Raw genomic sequence first — 18,983 nt, 5'->3', positions numbered from 1 at the left:
ATAAATGTGGAACCACTAGCACTAAAGTGTTGAGATTTACAAGGAGGACTACTGAAGTGCGAAGTAACACCGTTTATATCGTCAAAATATAATGTTGAATTTACTATATTTAATCTTACCTAGCCAGTACTTACTAATTATAAGGGAAAAACTCGACGTGAATTGTTTGCTTGCTTATTCGCGATTACTAGATTTAGAAGAGAATTTTCCCCCTTCAAATTGCAGAACAGTTTAAGAGGTCGTTTTCTGAACGCGCGTATTTGATTGCTTATTTACCAAGAAAGTGTAATGGTCAACATTCGTAATATCGAGAGATCCGAAGTTGAAGAGGTTTCAAAATTGGAAGCCATTTGCTTTCCTGAAGCAGAGAGGGCTTCTTTTGCTAGGGTAAGTGGATTCTGAGACATTCTCATTGTTAGTTATCTTGTCAATGATTTGTCTACGCTTGTTTTTCGAATAGCCAGATTAACTAAACGCTCAATAGATTAAGGATCGGGTAAAACGTGCTCCGGAGATTCAGTTAGGACTTTTTGCTCCTACTCAACATACCAGTACTTTAATTGGACATGTCTTGACTTCTAGAACAGGTAGCGAAACTGTTACACACGAATCCATGTCTAAACATGATTCGAAAGGAGAAAACATTGCTATTCATTCACTATCTATTCATCCTGCTCATCGTAAAAACGGATATGCTAAGAAGCTCATTGAAGAGCTTCAATTCCGTTGTCAGCACACCATTACTCCCAAGCCCAGTCGGATGATTTTAATATCTCATAAGCCTTTGGTCCCCTTTTATGAAAGCTTAGGGTTTAAAAATTTGGGTCCCAGTGAATGCAAGTTTGGGGATGAAACTTGGTATGACATGACCCACAAAATATAAGACGTTATGTTATGCAACACCTGGGTTCCGTTTACTTTTTGACTCGTATATATTTATATTCATATACATTGAAACTGTATATTGAAGAAATAGAAAGATGAGCGGAAGCTGCTAGAATTCCTCTTCGTCCTTTCCTTATCGTTCGTTTTTTACATACTTCTTTACTTGTAAGAAAATTTGGCTATGCTACGAACTCCAAATATATTTGATTGTTTTTGATATATCATACGCTAAAATAAACTATCCTTAACTACAAGTTTACATTAAGATATCTTGTAATAAGTAAATTTATTTTTATCGCAACAAACCACTTGACGACTGAATACAATTTAATAAATTCCCTCAATATAATAAAGTAGGAAATGATAGAAAAGTATACTTCAAGTCATATTGCAAGACATAAACCGTAAAAACTAAAAATTAAATAATCCTAGTTGTAAAAATATTCACCATATCCTCACAAAATCACTCACGTCCTAAATAAACACATCAACAAATATAAAAGGATTGGGTTAAAGCAAATGACGGAGATAAATGAAAAAGAGGAATTCTATATTGCATCATTATAACCGACATAAACCAAGTTCTAATACTGTAGCTTTAACATTTCTACTTAGTGATCGGAAGGAACGGACATGACTGGATAATCATAGTAATCAGGGGAATCATAAATATATCCGAACTTTTTCAAAAAAGAGTATAAACATTCGGGACCATCGGAACCATACTCGTAAGGCTCGGGTACAGGTTTCTCTTCCTCCATATATTTCAAAAGAGGATCAACTAAAGACCAGGCACATTCTAATTCGTCGATACGAGCAAAACGGGATTGGTCACCGGCAAACGCGTCCAAAAACAATGCTTCATATGCTTCATGGAGCTTCATGTTCTTAAATCTACGAGAGTAAGTCAAGTCCAAATCAGTAAGGAGGGGAGCCTCACTAAGACCGGGTTGCTTAATGTTCATCTTGAAGTAAATAGCTTCGTCTGGCTGAACACGGATTACGAGCTCATTATGATATGCGTCCTTAAATAAACCATTTGCAGCAGCTTTGAACTGAACACGAATCTCTACCTTGCCAATATCCATGGCTTTACCAGCTTTAAGTAAGAAAGGAACGCCGCGCCATCTTTCGGTATCAATAAAACAGGGAATAGCTGAGTAAGTGGGACACCTACTACCCTTGGGAACAGTCTCGTCATCAAGGTAGCCAGGTTTTTTACCGTCCTTGCTTTTGACATATTGACCAAGAACAATATCTTTGAGATCTCCCAATCGAGTGCGACGCAATACCTTGACTTTCTCGTCACGAAGATCGTCTGCAGAGAAAGTGGTCGGGGTTTCCATGGTCAAAAGGGTCAGAATTTGGACAAGGTGGTTTTGCACGATATCACGGACAATAGTACTAGAGTCAAAGTACCCACCACGGCCTTCCGTACCAATAGGCTCTTTGAATGTAATTTGAACACTGGAAATACTGTTTTTGTCCCAAAGATGAGAAATAACAGGATTGCAAAAACGAAGATGAACCAAATTTTGAACCATCTCCTTGCCTAAATAGTGATCAATACGATAAATTTCCTTCTCATCAAAAAGGGGAGCTAATTGGGATTGGAGTTCCTGGGCGGATTTCAAATCGACGCCAAATGGCTTCTCGATTACAAGACGAGCAATACCTTTTTCGGGCACACATTTTTTTTTAAGGTTTGTAGCTACAGATACGAAAACGTCGGGAGGTAACGCGAGATAGAAAATGCGGTTGTGGGTAGAACGGTCGCCTTCCCTCTCACACAAATGAGAGTTCAAGCCCTCGAAATCTTCAGGCTTGTCGTAAGAGCCACGATAGTAAGAGCATCTCTTTTTAAATTCCTCAAGCTTCTCTTTGGCCTGGGAATCCTCTTCATCAATTTTGATGTTTTGGGTAATGCGATCTAAAAAGTCTTCATGTTCAATCTTGGAGCGCGCATAGCCAACGATTCTAATATCTTTGGGGAGACGTCCTTCGCTAAACAAAGAGAAAAGAGCTGGAAACGTCTTTTTCTTGGATAGATCACCGGAAGCGCCGAAAACGACCATTGCGCCATTTTCCTTGATAGATCTAAAAGTAAAAAGCTCGGTCAGTAACGGTAATAATAAACAACGTTGAGAAATGTTAAATTTTCATAAACATCACTACAACCAAAAAATAACCAGAGTTGTTTATTTATAACTTACAAATTTGCAGAACTCATCTTCACTTGTACTTGCCAAATATATGTGTGTTTTTCTTTTTTCAAATGTATACAGTGCTGATTACTGTTTGGCTAAGGTTAAGTGTTAGAAAGCGGGTAGAATGTTGCTTTAATAGCATTAACCACGTACCAAACGCGATTTGTCTAGGTGTACGTTTTAATCTGTGTTGCTTACACATCGAATGACGCCATTTCAACCTTGCATTACCTACACCCCTCTTATAGCCTGAGAACTAGAAAATTGCACCTTGAAGTCTAAAACCCGAGATTGTGTGGTATAACGAATTACGTTAGATTAGGTTAAGGGTAACCGTAAATGGTCGTTAATTGGCAGAAGATAAATTAGAGAAGCGAAGCCTAATTAACGCAGATGCAGCGAAGAGAAGGAACATTACCTAAGGAGGAATAAGTAGTAAACTGGGTAGGAAAAGAGCTACTGGACAATTGGATTTTTTTTTTTTTTTGAAGAGTTCTTCTAGATTTATTTTCTACATCCCGATATTTGGCAACCGACTTAGAATGGCATGACTGGGATTGTGTGCTTGGAAGCCGTACTTTGGTAATTTGTGACGGTCATTAAATTTGAGAAGCAAAGCAGACTTTACATTAATGTGTCCAGTTGCAACAATAATTCATAGAACTAATAAGAACAACAATGATAATGAAGATCAATAAGGTTAGCCGGGTTATTTTCATGTGTTTACTATATTCATGACATGTCCAGTAGTAAGAACTTTATAATTTTGGTTCATGTTTGACGATGTCGAATTGAGGAACTTTAAATTTTTCATTCATTACCAAGTCAAACGTAAGTAGTTTCCTTCTCGACTCGAGTAGATAGAGTTGCTGCTTAACAATAAAACGTAATCTAGCACAATAAACCCCTCTCAAACTTTCAATAAAGTCTTTTATCTTTTCCTTATTTTCCTTAATTTGATACAGTGAGCGACAACATTGGACACCTTTTGTTTACAAGGAAAAGGGTCAGATTCAGGCCGTAAGAAACTCTGCCGCAATGTCAATTACAGCTCCCTTTTGAATCATTCAGCTTTTCTCGGCTAATAATTTTATTCTAGGATCATGTTTGAAAGATTCCATTTACTTACTTATTCTTATAATTTGGGATGTTCTTATCATTTTGGCATACCAGTGAACATGCAAAGAAAGCACAGCAAAAAAGTTTGTGCTGCATAAAATCTCGTTGAAATGTTTTACAGGAGTATAGCGCGTTATTAAAAAACCTAGGGCGATTACTTTTCAATACGTTAAACTAATAACGAAAGATAACCTTCACATCGCTCTACGAATTAGTAAAATAGCAATGCACAACGCGATAAAAAACGATTTGAATGGAATGAAAGGGGTGAGGCTATAAAAAGCATTCTATAGTTGTCAATCAATTTTTTTGCAATCGAGTTCTAGAGATTTTTTGGATTCGTATATCCATGTTAACCAATTCAAAGTGTGAACGCCAACGATGCCACTATAATTTCAACCTTTTTGGGTAGCATGTAACCTAGTGATATACCATTGGGCTTCTTTATACAGGTAGTTAGAATTAACTAGTTTCTTCATAAATTTCGCCATTTCGAGCCATTTCCTTTTGTATTTATTTCTCGTGGATTTTTGTTCGTCTTTTTTTTTGTTAATTTTATCTTTTGGAAGCACCAACAGTATTGGTGGTTGGGTTGTTGTGTTATCGTAGAGTACACCCAGTTTGTGTAAATATAAACGTTTGACATTATAAAACCGAGAGGATTTATGTAATGGCGAAAAAATATCAGGATCTAGCTAGTGGAATCGCCATGGGTGCAGTTTTCATGTACCTTTTACGTCGTTTGTACGAGTCTCTTCGCGTCAAATCGTCAGCCGATTCGTTGGAAGAAGACATCGTAAATGGAGTAGAAGGACTAATTGGAAATACTAAAATGGTCAGGATAAAATCTCTTTCGCAAGCGACGGGCTGCGATATCCTCGCCAAAGCGGAATTTCTGAACCCTGGAAATTCTCCTAAAGATCGTGTTGCTTTGCAGATGATTCGCACAGCAGAAGAAAATGGAGATTTAGTACCTTATCAATCGAATGCTGTTTATGAAGGAACCGCCGGTTCTACTGGTATTTCGATAGCTATGCTCTGTTGTTCACTTGGCTATGACTCTCGTATATATATGCCTAGTGACCAATCTAAAGAAAAAAGTGACATACTTGAATTGTTGGGTGCTCATGTTCAAAGAGTAACTCCAGCTCCCATCGTCGATCCAAATCATTTTGTAAATACGGCTCGTCGTAATGCTGCCAATCATACCGTCGACGAGTCCATTCCTGGCAAAGGATACTTTGCTAATCAATTTGAGAATCCGGCGAATTGGCAAGCTCATTTCAATTCTACCGGTCCTGAAATATGGCGTCAATGTGCTGGAAAATTAGATGCATTTATTGCCGGTTCTGGTACGGGTGGCACTATCGCTGGTATTTCTCGCTACCTAAAGTCCAAAGATCCTTCCATCACCGTCTGTCTTGCTGATCCTCCCGGAAGTGGCCTATATCATAAAGTTCTTCACGGTGTGATGTTTGATTTGGCTGAACGAGAAGGAACTCGTCGGCGACATCAGGTTGATACCATCGTTGAAGGAGTGGGTATTAATCGAATGACACGCAACTTTTCTATCGCTGAACCCCTTATTGATATGGCTTACAGAGTAACTGATGAGCAGGCCGTAGCTATGTCTCGATACTTAGTCACCCATGATGGTTTATTTGTCGGCAGTTCTTCTGCTGTTAATTGCGTCGCTGCTGTCCGTCTTGCTAAAAAGTTGGGCCCTGGTCATCGAATTGTTACTCTTCTTTGCGATCCTGGATCTCGCCATTTTTCAAAACTGTATAACGAAGAGTTCTTGCGAAAAAAAAACATTGTTCCACAAGTTCCTTCTTCCTTAGATTTTGTTGAAGCTTAGGTTGTTCCTCTGGTAGTTTCGATAAACTACGTTTTTTTAATTTAATCGATAGTTCTGTTTTCTTTGTTTGTGTTAACGTGAATGTATGCCCTAATATTATGTTTGTTTTCCTAATGTTAGTAGAATTTATTTTCATTCGTAGTTGAACAAATACTTTTTGCTATTAAAAAAAAAAAAAATTTGATTATCCCCAATTACCAAAAAAACTGAAATTTCTTAGTATATCGACTTTTAAAGCATAATAAATCGCTCTGTCTAATATCGAAAATATCATATAGCACATACTTTTCAATTGTTTTCGTAGTTGTAAAGGTATTGTTACACTTTCAGAAAGAAACATGTGGACAACTAAAATGCCTTCATAAATTTGTTTTAAATTTCACAATTTATATAGCACAGAAAACAAGCTTCATCCAACTGTCCGCTAAGCTGAACTATTCAATTTTCAAATGACAATTTGTATTACGTTGAGCTACGCTATGTATTGTAAGCTCCGCTTTACGATGCTGAATTCTGTTTGCGGAATCGTCAGCACTCGTTAAACAGGGAGTAAGAGGGAGTAATAGAGTTGCCTGCAAGAGTAAACCTAGTTCAAACCTGCGAAATTTGACGTGCAGTCAGTAGACGACGACCTGGCTGTAAACTAGCATTTTTTACGATTAATTAGAAAGGTTATTTGCTTTTTGATTAAATACGGAGAGTTTGGATAACACAAGGGATCGAAACATTTCAGAAAATAGAAAAAAATGGCTAGCGCGGATCATACCAGGGATCCTTGTCCTTATGTGATTTTGAATGATTTCGGTGCTGCTTTTTCCATGGGTACTATAGGTGGTGCCATTTGGCATTCCATCAAAGGATGGAGGAACAGTCCACCGGTAAGTTAAATCAAGTAGTGCAAAGTTGAATGCGCAATAGAATGAAGGCATTTGCTAATGAAATTATTAATTAGGGAGAAAAACGAATTTCTGCTATTGCAGCTGCTAAAACTAGAGCTCCCGTTTTGGGAGGTAACTTTGGTGTTTGGGGTGGTTTGTTTAGTACATTTGATTGTGCCGTCAAAGGTGTTCGTCGCAAAGAAGACCCATGGAACGCTATTATTGCAGGCTTTTTTACCGGTGGTGCTTTAGCAGTTCGTGGCGGTTGGAGGGCTACTCGTAACGGTGCAATTGGATGCGCTTGTATTCTGGCTGTTTTTGAGGGTTTGGGTATTGCTTTGGGCCGTATGAATGCGGAATATAATCGTCCTGTCGCTCCAGTTATACCTGATGCCCCGGCTTCCGGTTCCACTTCTGCAGCTCCTGCTGCAGTTTAAAAATGATTGGTACTTGTAAATTATTTTAATTGTGCGATAAAACGAAGTATTAATAATTTTTAATGCTTACAATCAACGTATTGTATCCAAAAATTCCTTGTCATCTGTCATATTCACTATTTCCTTGTTTTCCAATTTTTTTGAAAATATCTTTCGTTTTCCGGTTCCTTTATACTAAGTTAGCTCTATATAAACTTGGCGGATTATTGAAATTTCGACATTTAAGCCTTTTCCGGAACTTACTGAATCTAATCTCCATCTTTTTTACATAAATCATTTTTTGGAAATAGTTTTTGACAGCATACGTATCCTGTTCAATTTTTTCATGAACTTCCATTAATACGCTTAAGGGTTGTGAATTTGTTCATTTTAGGGCTTTAATCTCGTAGGCTGATCGTTATTTCTTTTTCTTTGTTAAAGTAATGATTTGGTTTTGTAACGTTATTACCAGTAGTTTACAATCCATGCAAATACAATAAAAGAATACCTTTCTGCGTTTTCTCGTATCCTAGAATCTGATACTCCACTGACTCAAACCGTTACTGCAATTCTTTGAATCGGCATCGTGTTTGCTTTTTATTAGACTGCTTGATGAAATAGATCAATTAATCGACTGCCTAATATTGCTCAATGCACCAAAGCTTGTAAATTAAAATGTAAGAGTTTCGATAGGCTTCTAAAGAATGTGCTTTTTCTAACTATATTGTTTTTTCGCTTTATTTAGAACAAATTCAATTAGACAAAATTGCTTAAATTAGCATAGAAGACAATAGTACTCAGAAGCTAGCAGTAGCTCAAAAATATATTTTCCATTATCGAAACAAGCACTATGCAATTTACTTACACGTAGTTGCAGTACCCTGCAAGTAAACTGTAAATGAGAATAACTTCCATATGTATGAGATGGTATTATGATTGCAATTGAAATTCATACTCTTAAATTACAGAAACTTGTATTCTTGTTTACTAACGCTAAATTAAGGGAGTAAACAAACTCCTTACTTAATAAGCATAAATTAGATCATTAATGAAATACTTTAGTCCCATTAAATTAAGTTATGAAAAGACCTCCAAATATCCCACAAAATTACTAAAACTATAGAAATACCATCATATTACTCATATTATTTTTAATTTCATTGTATAAGTTTAAAAATTATTATAATTAAAGTGGCCGTTTGGTCTAGTGGTATGATACCATCTTAGGGTGATGGTGGTCGTGGGTTCGATTCCCACAACAGCCCATTTTTGCTTTTTGCTATTTGCCTATTTTGAAGGAATCAAATACTATTGCTAGCCTAGGTATTGAGTTATTCATTTTATGTATATTTAGCACTCTTGAGTCCTAGAAGATAGGAGTCTAACATGTAGAAGTAGATTAATATTCACTATAATAACAAAAACTAGACATTGTAATGAATTATTTTGAGAATTACTTACATTTAAGTTTATAATAAAATCTAAAAAAACTAAAACATAATCTAAACTTATTATGCTTCTTTAAATGATCATTACATAAAGGCTCCAACTTGATCTATCATTGATTAGCTTTTAATTTGAAGCCTTGCATTAACCTATCCAAGTAATTCGAGTTCATTAATAAAGAGGTAAATTTAGAAGGAATGATAGGTACCATAAGTTACAATGGGAAACTTAATGGATGCAAATTTAAACGTGCTTTTTCTTTGAAGTAAACAGCCTGCCCAAGTTTTGCAGCGTTCGGCTGGATTCGGGCGCCAAGTCTAAAGATAATCTGGAGCGAGTAGCAGCTTGTTCAACAGCTGTGTTTATAGTCAAGTATTTGAATATAGGAGAACTTTCTTCTAGCTGAGGAGTTTTCTTTACAAAATCTGAAAATTGTTGAAGGAAACTGGATATGTCACTTTTCCCTACTCCTTTTAATTCTAACAAAACGGTAAAATTGGTAACTGAACGATCTTTTACCAGAAAAATGTAGCTTTGAATAAAACCAGCTTTCGGAGAAGCAGGCGTAAGTAATGTTTTTAAAACTGTTTCGATGTATCCCATAAATATCGTCAAGTGGTTGATATAACTGTCGGTTATTGAGTAATCTTGCTTTAAATCAGGCAACTTAAGTAAAGCATTTTTAAATGAATATAAATCCAGTAAAAGCTGTTCAGCTCCAACTTCGGAAATAGGCTTTGCAAGATATATGGCATTTAAAAATTGCCTAGTAAATGATTCACATGAGCGATCGCAAAAGTTTCGGGCAAACATATTTAAATCAACTACTGATAAAAATTCACTAGCTTTCGCAGTCATATTTTGAACAGCACCCCCAACATAAGAACTTTGGTCGCCCACCGTCTCAATGTTTTTTAAATCCATTTTAGATAGAGGCTCCAAATCTGAATTCAAAACGTTCTCAAATTTGCCTGTGGCAAATTTTAATAAAGTTCCTCTTGAAGACGAGATAACTTCTAATACCTCTGAGAACGACATTTTATCTTTGAATTCTTTATTAGAAATTTCTTGGAAACGCTTCTCAAGCTCTATTGTGGTTCTATAAATATACTCAGCAGTGTTGAGCCGAATGGCAATGTCTTTAAATGTCGAGCTTTCCTGATAATCCAATAATTCCACCTGAGTATACCTACGCAACCACTTTATAAACAAATTTTTCAAACCGACAAGGGGTGAAGATCTGGTAAGGCGTACAAATTGAGTCAAAGTCTTTCTGTAGGCCTGGAATAATTTTATAGAGGAAGATAGAACTTGGCTAGACTCATCGGTAGATGTTTGCTTCTCTAAAGCAAAGTTTTCAAACAAAATAGAGAATTCTTGGGATTGTTGGTTGAAATACAAAGTATAGTGTGGTTCAAATACACTTGAAAGCGCATTATAAGCTTGGCGCTCTTTGGGTTCGAAATTAGAATTAAATCGAGATTTTGTATTATAAAAGCGGTGGTCTATAAATGATTCAAATTCGAGCGTTTGTTCCAACGAGGCAACGAAAACCTGCAAAGATAACCTATCATCTTTAAGAAGTTTAGACAAGTCGTTTTTGGTTTCCTCGCAAAATACTTCGTACAATCGAAAGTCCACTTTCCAATGCGGAGGAAATATTGGTTTATGAAGTTGATCATATGTTTGTAACAGCTTTTTAAACCAAGTGTATCTTCTGGGAAGATTCTCAAGTGAACCAGCTTCTTCGTTCTCACGAAATACTTTCATAAAGTCTTCAAGTTGATGCCGGCAGTACCACCGAATTACAGACTCGGGAGGATCTCCAGCGAAAATATCAATGAATCTACATAGCTCATTCAAATATTGCACAGAAGAAGGGCTAAATCCTCCACGCATTCCTGATTCCTTTTTAAATTGTGATTGAAAAGTATCAAATACTTGCTCGTAGAATGATTTTTGGAATTCAGAGATGCTACGGCTTAATGAAGCTATCCTCTCGACACTTCTGTATTTCTTAAAAAAATTCAAAAGTTGAAGAGTAGCCTGCATCAATGAAATTGCCTCTCCAAATTTTTGATTTTGTCGAAGCGTACGAAGCTTCTCATAAGCTGTTACCAACATTTGAAGCCGCTTTAACATCGTCATAGAAGTTGCCAAATTTTGTTTAGCAAAGTCTAGGTTTTTGATTTCAGAAGTCATTTGAACGATCGAAGATTGTGTATTTTCGGCTACTGATTGCAGGGTTGAAAGTTCCTGAAGCAAACTAACAATTGAAGAATTCAAATCATCCATTTTTTCACCCATACTTAATTTTGCATCTTCATAAGTCTTCTTGTTCGCATCCAATTTTTTGACAGACTCTTGAAGCCTTTCTGACAGGCTTAGTCGTAATGAACCCAAATCATCATAAGTGATATCTTCTGGTAATAATTCGTGAAGCGTTTCTACAAATTTAAATTCATTATTCCCAATATTTTTGATAATTAGAGAATTATCATTTCCATTCGACATAGAGCTATAATTAATTTAGTTATGGTAATTGCTAACCCTTGATTCCAAAGTGTTATGTAATACAGCGCAGTATAGAACTCGAAGCTTTTTTTTTGGCAATTTTAAAGAAGAAAATTTCGTATAGTTAGGTACAAGTTTTCGACGGCGAAGGGATATACGAAACCATATAGCGGGTGGTTGATGGTGAGAGGAAGTTAGGTTGGCTTGAATAGCAAGTAGGAGGACATTGAGGTTTAGAACTGATAACTTTGTAAAAACTTTTTGAATATATATGTACCATGATGTTGAATTTTAGATAAGTTTTAACTTCACTAACTTGAACTTTACCGGCGCAGAGCCTTCCTTCTTAGGAAATGTCCATATTCCAATGATGAATTTCTGTTTACGATCGGAATAACTACGTGAAATGCAAAAAGAAAATAAACGATGTCATTTATGAATTTATGTTTAGTTAATACGTATAGCTTAGCTTCGACAAGTGCCGCACAAAATTTCATACTGAGAGATGTATTTGTATAAAGTAATGTATTAAGTACAAAACAAAGCGTATATCTACCAGAGTGAGAAAACGGCTTCAAGAAGTGCATATAACTAGAAAAATGCTAAAAATTTTAACATCGACTAGTATAATGAACAGTAAATCTTGAAGGAAAAAAGAAAAGGAAGATTGAGCTAAATAATGGGCATGGGAATTGCAAGGACATAAATGCAACGTATACAGCGAGTACTAGGCACATACTAGTACGAGCAAATGCATCATATAACAGACAGATGAAGCTTCTAATAATTCATTGTAGGATGCAATAATGCAAAAGTGCGTGGTATTCTCATAGCAATAACGTATATGTTCCCAGACTTAAGGATTCCTTTATGTGTTGAAACAAAGGAAGCGTTAAAATTCATAGGATCGATCATGAGATGAATGGTAACAACAAATGCTACCATAGTTACTTTTGTGACACACCTAGGCCAGCAAAATAAACAACCAAAACGTTGTAATACACTAACTAATGTTTTTCAAAATCATAGACGAAAAAAAAAGTAAAGGACAATAGCCGAGGTTAAGTTGGTAAAGAGATTGTCCAAATTGCGATGGAGAGTGGTTATAAAGAAGAACTAAAAGGGTGGAAACCCCAGCAAGGATATTTTGATTTTTTTAAGGCTTACAAATATTCCACAGAAATTCCAACCCTTCTACTTGGAAGAAATGACACGAGAGAATTCTTCGTAGTTGATTACACCATCGCCATCGGTGTCGGCTTCACGTATCATATCGGCTACTTCTTCTTGAGACAAACGTTCACCAAGACTTGTAAGCACATGAGTCAACTCCTCGACTGTAATGTATCCATTTCCATCTTTATCGAAGACTTTAAAGGCTTCGCGAACTTCCTCTTCGTTGTCGGTATCCTTCATTTTTCGGGCCATCATAGTCAAAAATTCGGTAAAATCAATTGTGCCATTACCATCGGCATCGACCTCATTAATCATATCTTGTAATTCGGCGGCAGTAGGCGATTGACCTAACGATCTCATAACTACACCCAATTCATTGGACGTGATATTTCCATCCTGATCACGATCAAACAGTGAAAAGGCTTCACGGAATTCTGCAATCTGCTCATCTGTAAGGTTACGGGTAGTCTGTAATAATGTACGATACGGTAGACGACTTCAGAAATCATTTTCTGAGTGTCATCCGTTCATACGATTGTTAGTCAATCTTCAAAGGAAAAATCGGAATATGTCCAAACAATATAATAAACATACCATTTTCTGGTAAAAATCAGTAACTCTAAAGTCCTTCTATTCCTTTTTTTAACCTTTATTTTTGGCGGTTAGTGTTTTGCTCTAGTTACGTTAAAGTGCCTTGGAGAAATGAGGACTACCGTTGTCGCTTCCTAATGTTGCAAGTCCTACCATCAACAGTGATGTCAACAAACAATGAGAGTTTATTACATTATCGTATATGCTCTAACAAACCAGTAACGTACTTGCTATAAACCGCACTAAAACCACTAAACGGCGGATGAAGGAACTTTTTCAATGTCAGCTACGCATTTATTGGTATCTATTTAACGACACCTAGAACTGCCGTGTGGTTTACTTGTGACCTATTGTATTATGGTACACAGGTAAATACATTTAGTAACTTAGAATGATATTCTGATATAGAGGTTATATTGTTACCTATCACCGAATTAGCATAAAAGTGAATAGAGAAACGAGGTTTTGTTTATTTCAATTCATAAAATTTAAGCATTCTATTATTTTTTTTGTTATTCATTTTATAACTCTTAGTAATCTACCTAAGTAACTTATCATGTACAGCTTGACAGAGCAAATCAAACATGTGATAATTAGTGATACACAACGTAGTATGCTATAGCGCAACGGAACGTTGTCGACATTCAACTTATATATCGTACTCGATGTTTAAATCGCAAAAGGATTTAACAAAAAATATTTGTAAATGCAGTATTTGGAAATGGTTATTACAGCGCAATTTTTTGCTGAATGTAAACAGAAAATCGTGTTTTTCACTTTCCTCTATGAGGTTGAGTTAGTGATATTATTATTCATGATATGAAAATATTGTTTTCATTTTGATTTATGGAAAATTAATTATTGAGCAGATTTACAAACACTGTCACGGTTTAAAGTCTCCAAATAATTGAGCAAAATGACATAGCTTTGAAAAATTTGCTAAACAAAAGCATTTTTGATAAGTGCAGTTCATTAAAAGGTTTTTTTGCACGTTTATTATGAATTGCATTTTTGTTGTGTAGCATAATCTGCTTTTGTATTTTTTGTATATGCCAATTTTGATCTGATAATTTTTCTAGTTGAACACTCAAATGAAGAAGGAAAACTGAAAAAGTAAATAACAATATATTATTCAAGCAGGATTTCATTGCCTGTATATATTTCGATATTAATTCTTTTCTAAATGATTTATTCAATGTATAAAAATCCAGAACCTCAACATCTGATACAATGACCGTAGCCGAATTTATTGATTTTAGTCTGAACGGATATTTTAATCGAATAAACAATATTTGTTGTTATTGATGTAACACAAAAAAAAATAAAAAAATAAATTCAAATTGAGCATTTTTTTGTCTTTAATAATCATAAATTTAGACGTCTTTTGTTTTTAAAGATTTTATAGTTTATTCTCATAATTTTAAATTTTTGCACTTCCTGTTTAAAGACATCTCTACAGAATGACCATGAAAATTTGAGTATAATTCCTTAAAAGATTCAAATTTATAAATCTCAATTGATTTAATAAAATGCTGTGAAATGGGAAGTTTAACTTTTAATAATTCGAGGTACTCATATCCTTCATAGAAAAAAAATAAAAAAATAAAAATAAAAATAAACATATAAAAAATAAAATAATAAGAATGATCGAGAATTTAAAGTATTTATTGTTGAACTCTATCAGTACGTGTGTTTGAATATTTTCCTACTCAATTCATCTCGTAATTTTGTTGTGCAACTACAATAAATTCCTTATTGAACCACATACCTTTTTAGTAGACTGTAAAAACCATCAAGTGAATTCCAAATGGATAGCTGGGGTAAGCTATATATGATTCTACATGTTTATTAACTGAAATGAAGAGGACTTTTTAGTAGAAGATCCTGCAAAGCCTGCAGAGTTTGATTTCCCCTTAGGGAAGGATAGTCAATCCTCTTCCAAGCCAAAAAAGAGATTTGACGACGAAGAGGATGAAGATGAAGAAGAAAACAAAGAATCCTTGCAAAATGATTCTCATTCAGTATCCCAAAAATCCTCTTCATCTAGCCAAAATGATCAAGGCTCTAACAAAATGACTCGTATCCAACAAAAAATTCAGGAAAGAAATTTCGAAAAAGCCATTAAAGCAAGTGAAGCAGCTGCGAAGGAAGAATCACTAGAAAGTTCCAAAGAAGCTATGCGACAAGCCGAAATTGACTCTGACTTGGCAAATGCCATGGACTTGTTTGACATCGTTGATAAAAACTCAGCAAGTGCAAACCGCTCCAAGCAAGCTGATCAACGACAACTCAAAACAAAAGCCGACTATGCAGCTTTCCAAGCTGATATTTTGAAGAAGGTTAAAAATTGTCAAACCACTGCCGAGTATAATAATTTTGTGCAAGATTTAATCCCTTTATTGCTTACCGGCCTTAATGCTACCAATTTGAAGGCAGTTCAGAAATCAGTGAATAAACTTGTAGTCAACAAAGAGCAGCAAGAAAAAACTCAATCTAAGAGAGGTGCCGCTGCTCCTGCTGCCAAACCAGTATCAACTGCAGCTCCTTCTAAGAAAGGAGGAAAACCTACGGTCAATGTTAATTCTAAAAAAACCGTTGCTGACAAGTCCGCTTACGAAGATTACATTGAGGATGAGTATGATGACTATGCGGATGACTTTGATGACTTCATGTAAGCCGATTTGTTTTATACTGGGTCTTTTGGTATACATTGTTTTTTATTTCTCTGTAAACGGATTATGCGTTGGGGATGTTTAAGACTGTCTGGCTTCTTTACGATACCAACGATACCGATGGTTGGGAAAGTAATTTGTTCTGCACTTGTTACATTCTTGATTCTTTCTTCTATTAATATACGATAGCTTATAATGGAATATAAATGTCCATCGCATAACAAATTTCTTAAATTTAATCATAGATAACGTTGAACATGCGGGCTAATTCAGAAATAAGATGTTTTACAGTTTTCATTCCAACATATCCATATGCGTAGCCACTTTGTGAAGATCAAAATCCGCACCTTTACTAAATGCGGCAAGTAGTGCGAGTCGTTCTTTGCCAAGTGGTGTATTTTCGGAAGCATTGTAAAATTTTTGAATTGCCAAAACCAGAAGCTGCACATCGTTTGCCGATAATTTCTTTGGTTCGAATTGGCACCGCATGAGTGTTATTCCCTTAAGATTTAGTAAGTCTGCAAAATGAAGCATTATAGTATGAGGAGCAGCATAAGATCCCTTCAATTTATACTCCAGTAAGGATGTCACAAGGAGATGAGCTTCATTTTTATTTGGAAAATTCCACTGAAGAAAGTGACTTTCAATCCCTTTATCACCTCTCGGTAACGGGAGCACGAAATATGGGTACATTCTTGCTCTACTTAACATTTTTTCGTAAATTTCTTTGGGAATGCAAGCGCTTAAAATGTCATCCCCAATATTTCTTGCCCTCCATAATTTTTCTATAGTCGAAGTAGGAAGTTCCTTGATTTTTTCAACATCTATGTAACGATTGAGCCCACTTAAGTCTGATTTCTTAGCATTTTGCCCAACTAATGATTTTTTTGCGGAAAAAGATTTTTTGGGAATAACATGTTCTCTTTCTTTCGTTTGCCCCTTTTTTAGAAGGTTTGTAACGGGCATGTGAAGTTCTTCAGCCTTAGATTTTAGTTTTCTTTCATATCGTTCATAAACAGTATTTTTCTTAACTTCCAAATCATCGTTATTTGATGTGTGATGCGCAAAACGAACCGCATAAGCAGAAGTTCTTGGAATAGATTTAAAAGAATGGCAAAGTAAATGATTGACTGGAAGTTTCCATATGGGAAGCATACTAGATGAAATGAATTAAAAAAAGAGAATTGACAAAAATGAAAATTAAAAAGAAAAAGAGATCTGTGGAATCGCGATAACTAATGTGTATCCGTGTATATTGCTAGTGGTAAATAATACCACTCTATGAGTATAAAATGTTCTAGTTATTTAACTTTACATCTTAGATTTCAAACTCCGTTCATTTCAACTATTTATTTTTCTTAATATTTTGCTTTAAAAAAATATTTTAAAAAGTATCTAAAGAGATAACTACAAAATTGTTCATGCCTGCGTTTAATATCTAAAGTGACCTCCTATCCAGAAAAAACAGGCATATACAAATAAGAAAATTCCTTTAGTACTTAAATAGAAGAAAAAAAAAAGTAGGATCTTTAGGCAAGAATTTACTAAAATGCTCTTGTTTATCTAAATCAAAGTATTTAAATTCGCAAGATTACAATGAAAAAGAGTAACGAGAAGTAACGAAATTCATATATAGTTCACTAAGAACATTAACGCACTGTACGACATAAACCTGCAAATACTTCATCGTTTCCCTTTTAGACTTAACTTTTCAAAAACAATGTCAGAAAATGGGTTAGAACAAGAAGTCACTGTTGAGGAAAAAAATAACGATGTTACAGAAAAGATTTTGGTAGAGGGGGAAAAATCCAAAGAGTACGAAGAAACCCCTCGAAAAGTGAAGATTGTCAAGCGCAAAAAGCAACCTGCGCGCAAGCAAATTGAAACTCGACCAGAGTATGAAATGGAGCCCGAACAACCTGGACAAGTTTACAACCTGTAAGTTTATATTTAATTGCTTTTGGATTGGGAATTGCTGACTTTTTAGGTGGTACAACAAGTGGAGTGGAGGCATGCGACAGGATCCGTTAAAAAGCCAAGTAAAGTCAGAAACGAGATGTGTAATATCCAGGGATTCAGGTTATACTAAGGCGGATAAAAATCCAGGGTCATTTTTTTGCCTTTATTTTGCTCGGGGAATGTGTTCAGAAGGGTATGCAGGCAAATACCATCATTGTATACGTTGTATCACGTCTAACGATCTTAGGTCTAAATGTGAATATCTTCATCGGCTTCCAAAGGACACTGACTTTTTCAATGCCAATGTTGATTGCTTTGGTCGCGAAAAGCATGCGGATTATCGAGATGATATGGGAGGTGTCGGTTCCTTTTTGAGACAAAACTATACGCTATATGTCGGGGGAATTACTCCTACAGATGATATCGAAGAAATAGTTTCACGACATTTTGCCGAATGGGGGGATATAGAACGAATTCGAGTTTTAAACTCTAGAGGCATCGCTTTTATCACATATTTAAACGAGGCCAATGCCCAATTTGCAAAAGAGGCAATGGCTCATCAATCACTGGACCACGATGAATGTCTGAACGTTCGCTGGGCAACTACGGATCCAAATCCAGCTTCACAAGCGCGCAACCAAAGACGATTAGAAGAGCGTGCAGCCAACGCTGTAAAAAAACTATTACCGAAGCAATTTCTTTTGGATTTAGAGGAGACAAAAAATGGAAAAAGTGGAAATCGCAAGCGGAAATTGGAACTTGAGTTTGGATTAAAAGGATACGTTCCATCAGACGATTTGCTGTATGCCGACGGCGCGAATTCTGTTCATAACCAGCTGGCTGCGAACGAATTTCCAAATAAATCGCAATCAGAAGAAGGTAGCAATGATGATCACAAAAGCGTTACTACTACTGAAAGTCAAAATAAATTCGTCAATTCACAAATTTTGAGTGACTTGCAGGTTGCTAAACAAGCAGTACATACCAATCAAAGCGCCTTAGTGTCATATTACGATAGTGATGAAGACTAATTTTCATATTGTAAATTACAATAATAAAATACATAATGTTTATTAATGCTTATATTTTTTGAAGACTGATTCTAATACGTTCACTGTTATCAGGCTTGATGAAATCTATTAATCAATAAGTTGTTCAAAGATTTTATAAATTTGACGCAGATTTAACAAGTCTACTATTAAATTATCGAAAATTTGGAATTTTTAGATCGTTTCACAGTAGCCAACTTATGCATATACAGA

General features: G+C 35.6%; 9 protein-coding genes, 5 long non-coding RNA genes and 2 other non-coding genes across 16 annotated transcripts, besides 1 other annotated feature; 8 read left to right on the top strand and 8 right to left on the bottom strand.

Moving 5' to 3' along the window:
- Window positions 1-121: 121 nt before the first annotated feature.
- Window positions 122-1,228, top strand: SPOM_SPAC9.02C (polyamine N-acetyltransferase). Its single transcript, NM_001018777.3, has 2 exons — window positions 122-387; window positions 485-1,228. The coding sequence occupies exons 1-2, from the start codon at window positions 289-291 to the stop codon at window positions 881-883; spliced, it is 498 nt and encodes a 165-aa protein (NP_593345.1). The 5' UTR covers window positions 122-288; the 3' UTR covers window positions 884-1,228.
- SPOM_SPNCRNA.2639 lies at window positions 137-1,133 on the bottom strand. Its single transcript, NR_192007.1, has one exon. It is a non-coding gene; the product is annotated as a non-coding RNA (long non-coding RNA).
- Window positions 1,156-3,195, bottom strand: zwf1 (glucose-6-phosphate 1-dehydrogenase). Its single transcript, NM_001018776.3, has 2 exons — window positions 3,099-3,195; window positions 1,156-2,982 (listed from the first exon to the last, which is right to left on the bottom strand). The coding sequence occupies exons 1-2, from the start codon at window positions 3,113-3,115 to the stop codon at window positions 1,497-1,499; spliced, it is 1,503 nt and encodes a 500-aa protein (NP_593344.2). The 5' UTR covers window positions 3,116-3,195; the 3' UTR covers window positions 1,156-1,496.
- SPOM_SPNCRNA.2638 lies at window positions 3,106-4,629 on the top strand. Its single transcript, NR_192006.1, has one exon. It is a non-coding gene; the product is annotated as a non-coding RNA (long non-coding RNA).
- Window positions 4,630-4,669: 40 nt separating this feature from the next.
- Window positions 4,670-6,183, top strand: cys12 (cysteine synthase-like protein Cys12). Its single transcript, NM_001018775.3, has one exon. The coding sequence runs from the start codon at window positions 4,882-4,884 to the stop codon at window positions 6,067-6,069; it is 1,188 nt and encodes a 395-aa protein (NP_593343.1). The 5' UTR covers window positions 4,670-4,881; the 3' UTR covers window positions 6,070-6,183.
- A 405-nt stretch (window positions 6,184-6,588) lies between these two features.
- snR96 lies at window positions 6,589-6,799 on the bottom strand. The gene has a single exon (NR_197154.1). It is a non-coding gene; the product is annotated as a box H/ACA small nucleolar RNA snR96 (small nucleolar RNA).
- Window positions 6,652-8,099, top strand: tim17 (TIM23 translocase complex subunit Tim17). Its single transcript, NM_001018774.3, has 2 exons — window positions 6,652-6,947; window positions 7,022-8,099. Exons 1-2 carry the CDS (start codon window positions 6,816-6,818, stop codon window positions 7,382-7,384), a joined length of 495 nt encoding a protein of 164 aa, NP_593342.1. The 5' UTR covers window positions 6,652-6,815; the 3' UTR covers window positions 7,385-8,099.
- SPOM_SPNCRNA.2637 lies at window positions 7,654-7,954 on the bottom strand. The gene has a single exon (NR_192005.1). It is a non-coding gene; the product is annotated as a non-coding RNA (long non-coding RNA).
- A 457-nt stretch (window positions 8,100-8,556) lies between the features above and the next one.
- SPOM_SPATRNAPRO.03 lies at window positions 8,557-8,628 on the top strand. Its single transcript has one exon. It is a non-coding gene; the product is annotated as a tRNA-Pro (tRNA).
- A 111-nt stretch (window positions 8,629-8,739) lies between these two features.
- Window positions 8,740-11,545, bottom strand: vps53 (GARP complex subunit Vps53). Its single transcript, NM_001018773.3, has one exon. The coding sequence runs from the start codon at window positions 11,321-11,323 to the stop codon at window positions 9,053-9,055; it is 2,271 nt and encodes a 756-aa protein (NP_593341.1). The 5' UTR covers window positions 11,324-11,545; the 3' UTR covers window positions 8,740-9,052.
- On the top strand, window positions 11,449-11,677 carry SPOM_SPNCRNA.2636. The gene has a single exon (NR_192004.1). It is a non-coding gene; the product is annotated as a non-coding RNA (long non-coding RNA).
- Window positions 11,678-11,692: 15 nt separating this feature from the next.
- On the bottom strand, window positions 11,693-13,176 carry cam1 (calmodulin Cam1). The gene is made up of 2 exons (NM_001018772.3): window positions 13,094-13,176; window positions 11,693-12,967 (listed from the first exon to the last, which is right to left on the bottom strand). The coding sequence occupies exons 1-2, from the start codon at window positions 13,094-13,096 to the stop codon at window positions 12,518-12,520; spliced, it is 453 nt and encodes a 150-aa protein (NP_593340.1). The 5' UTR covers window positions 13,097-13,176; the 3' UTR covers window positions 11,693-12,517.
- A 194-nt stretch (window positions 13,177-13,370) lies between these two features.
- Window positions 13,371-13,733: an LONG TERMINAL REPEAT.
- Window positions 13,734-14,844: 1,111 nt separating this feature from the next.
- tif310 (translation initiation factor eIF3j (p35)) lies at window positions 14,845-16,059 on the top strand. The gene is made up of 2 exons (NM_001018771.3): window positions 14,845-14,910; window positions 14,954-16,059. Exons 1-2 carry the CDS (start codon window positions 14,898-14,900, stop codon window positions 15,763-15,765), a joined length of 825 nt encoding a protein of 274 aa, NP_593339.1. The 5' UTR covers window positions 14,845-14,897; the 3' UTR covers window positions 15,766-16,059.
- atp11 (F1-ATPase chaperone Atp11) lies at window positions 15,674-17,022 on the bottom strand. The gene has a single exon (NM_001018770.3). It carries the CDS (start codon window positions 16,915-16,917, stop codon window positions 16,057-16,059), a length of 861 nt encoding a protein of 286 aa, NP_593338.1. The 5' UTR covers window positions 16,918-17,022; the 3' UTR covers window positions 15,674-16,056.
- A 445-nt stretch (window positions 17,023-17,467) lies between these two features.
- On the top strand, window positions 17,468-18,781 carry cwf2 (zf-CCCH type zinc finger protein, Prp19 complex subunit, RNA-binding Cwf2). Its single transcript, NM_001018769.3, has 3 exons — window positions 17,468-17,700; window positions 17,750-17,914; window positions 17,969-18,781. Exons 1-3 carry the CDS (start codon window positions 17,483-17,485, stop codon window positions 18,750-18,752), a joined length of 1,167 nt encoding a protein of 388 aa, NP_593337.1. The 5' UTR covers window positions 17,468-17,482; the 3' UTR covers window positions 18,753-18,781.
- SPOM_SPNCRNA.2635 lies at window positions 17,638-18,094 on the bottom strand. Its single transcript, NR_192003.1, has one exon. It is a non-coding gene; the product is annotated as a non-coding RNA (long non-coding RNA).
- Window positions 18,782-18,983: the final 202 nt, after the last annotated feature.

Source organism: Schizosaccharomyces pombe, assembly GCF_000002945.2.
Source record: "Schizosaccharomyces pombe strain 972h- genome assembly, chromosome: I".
NCBI lineage: Eukaryota > Fungi > Ascomycota > Schizosaccharomycetes > Schizosaccharomycetales > Schizosaccharomycetaceae > Schizosaccharomyces > Schizosaccharomyces pombe.
This window is presented reverse-complemented; position numbering and strand designations above follow the sequence as displayed.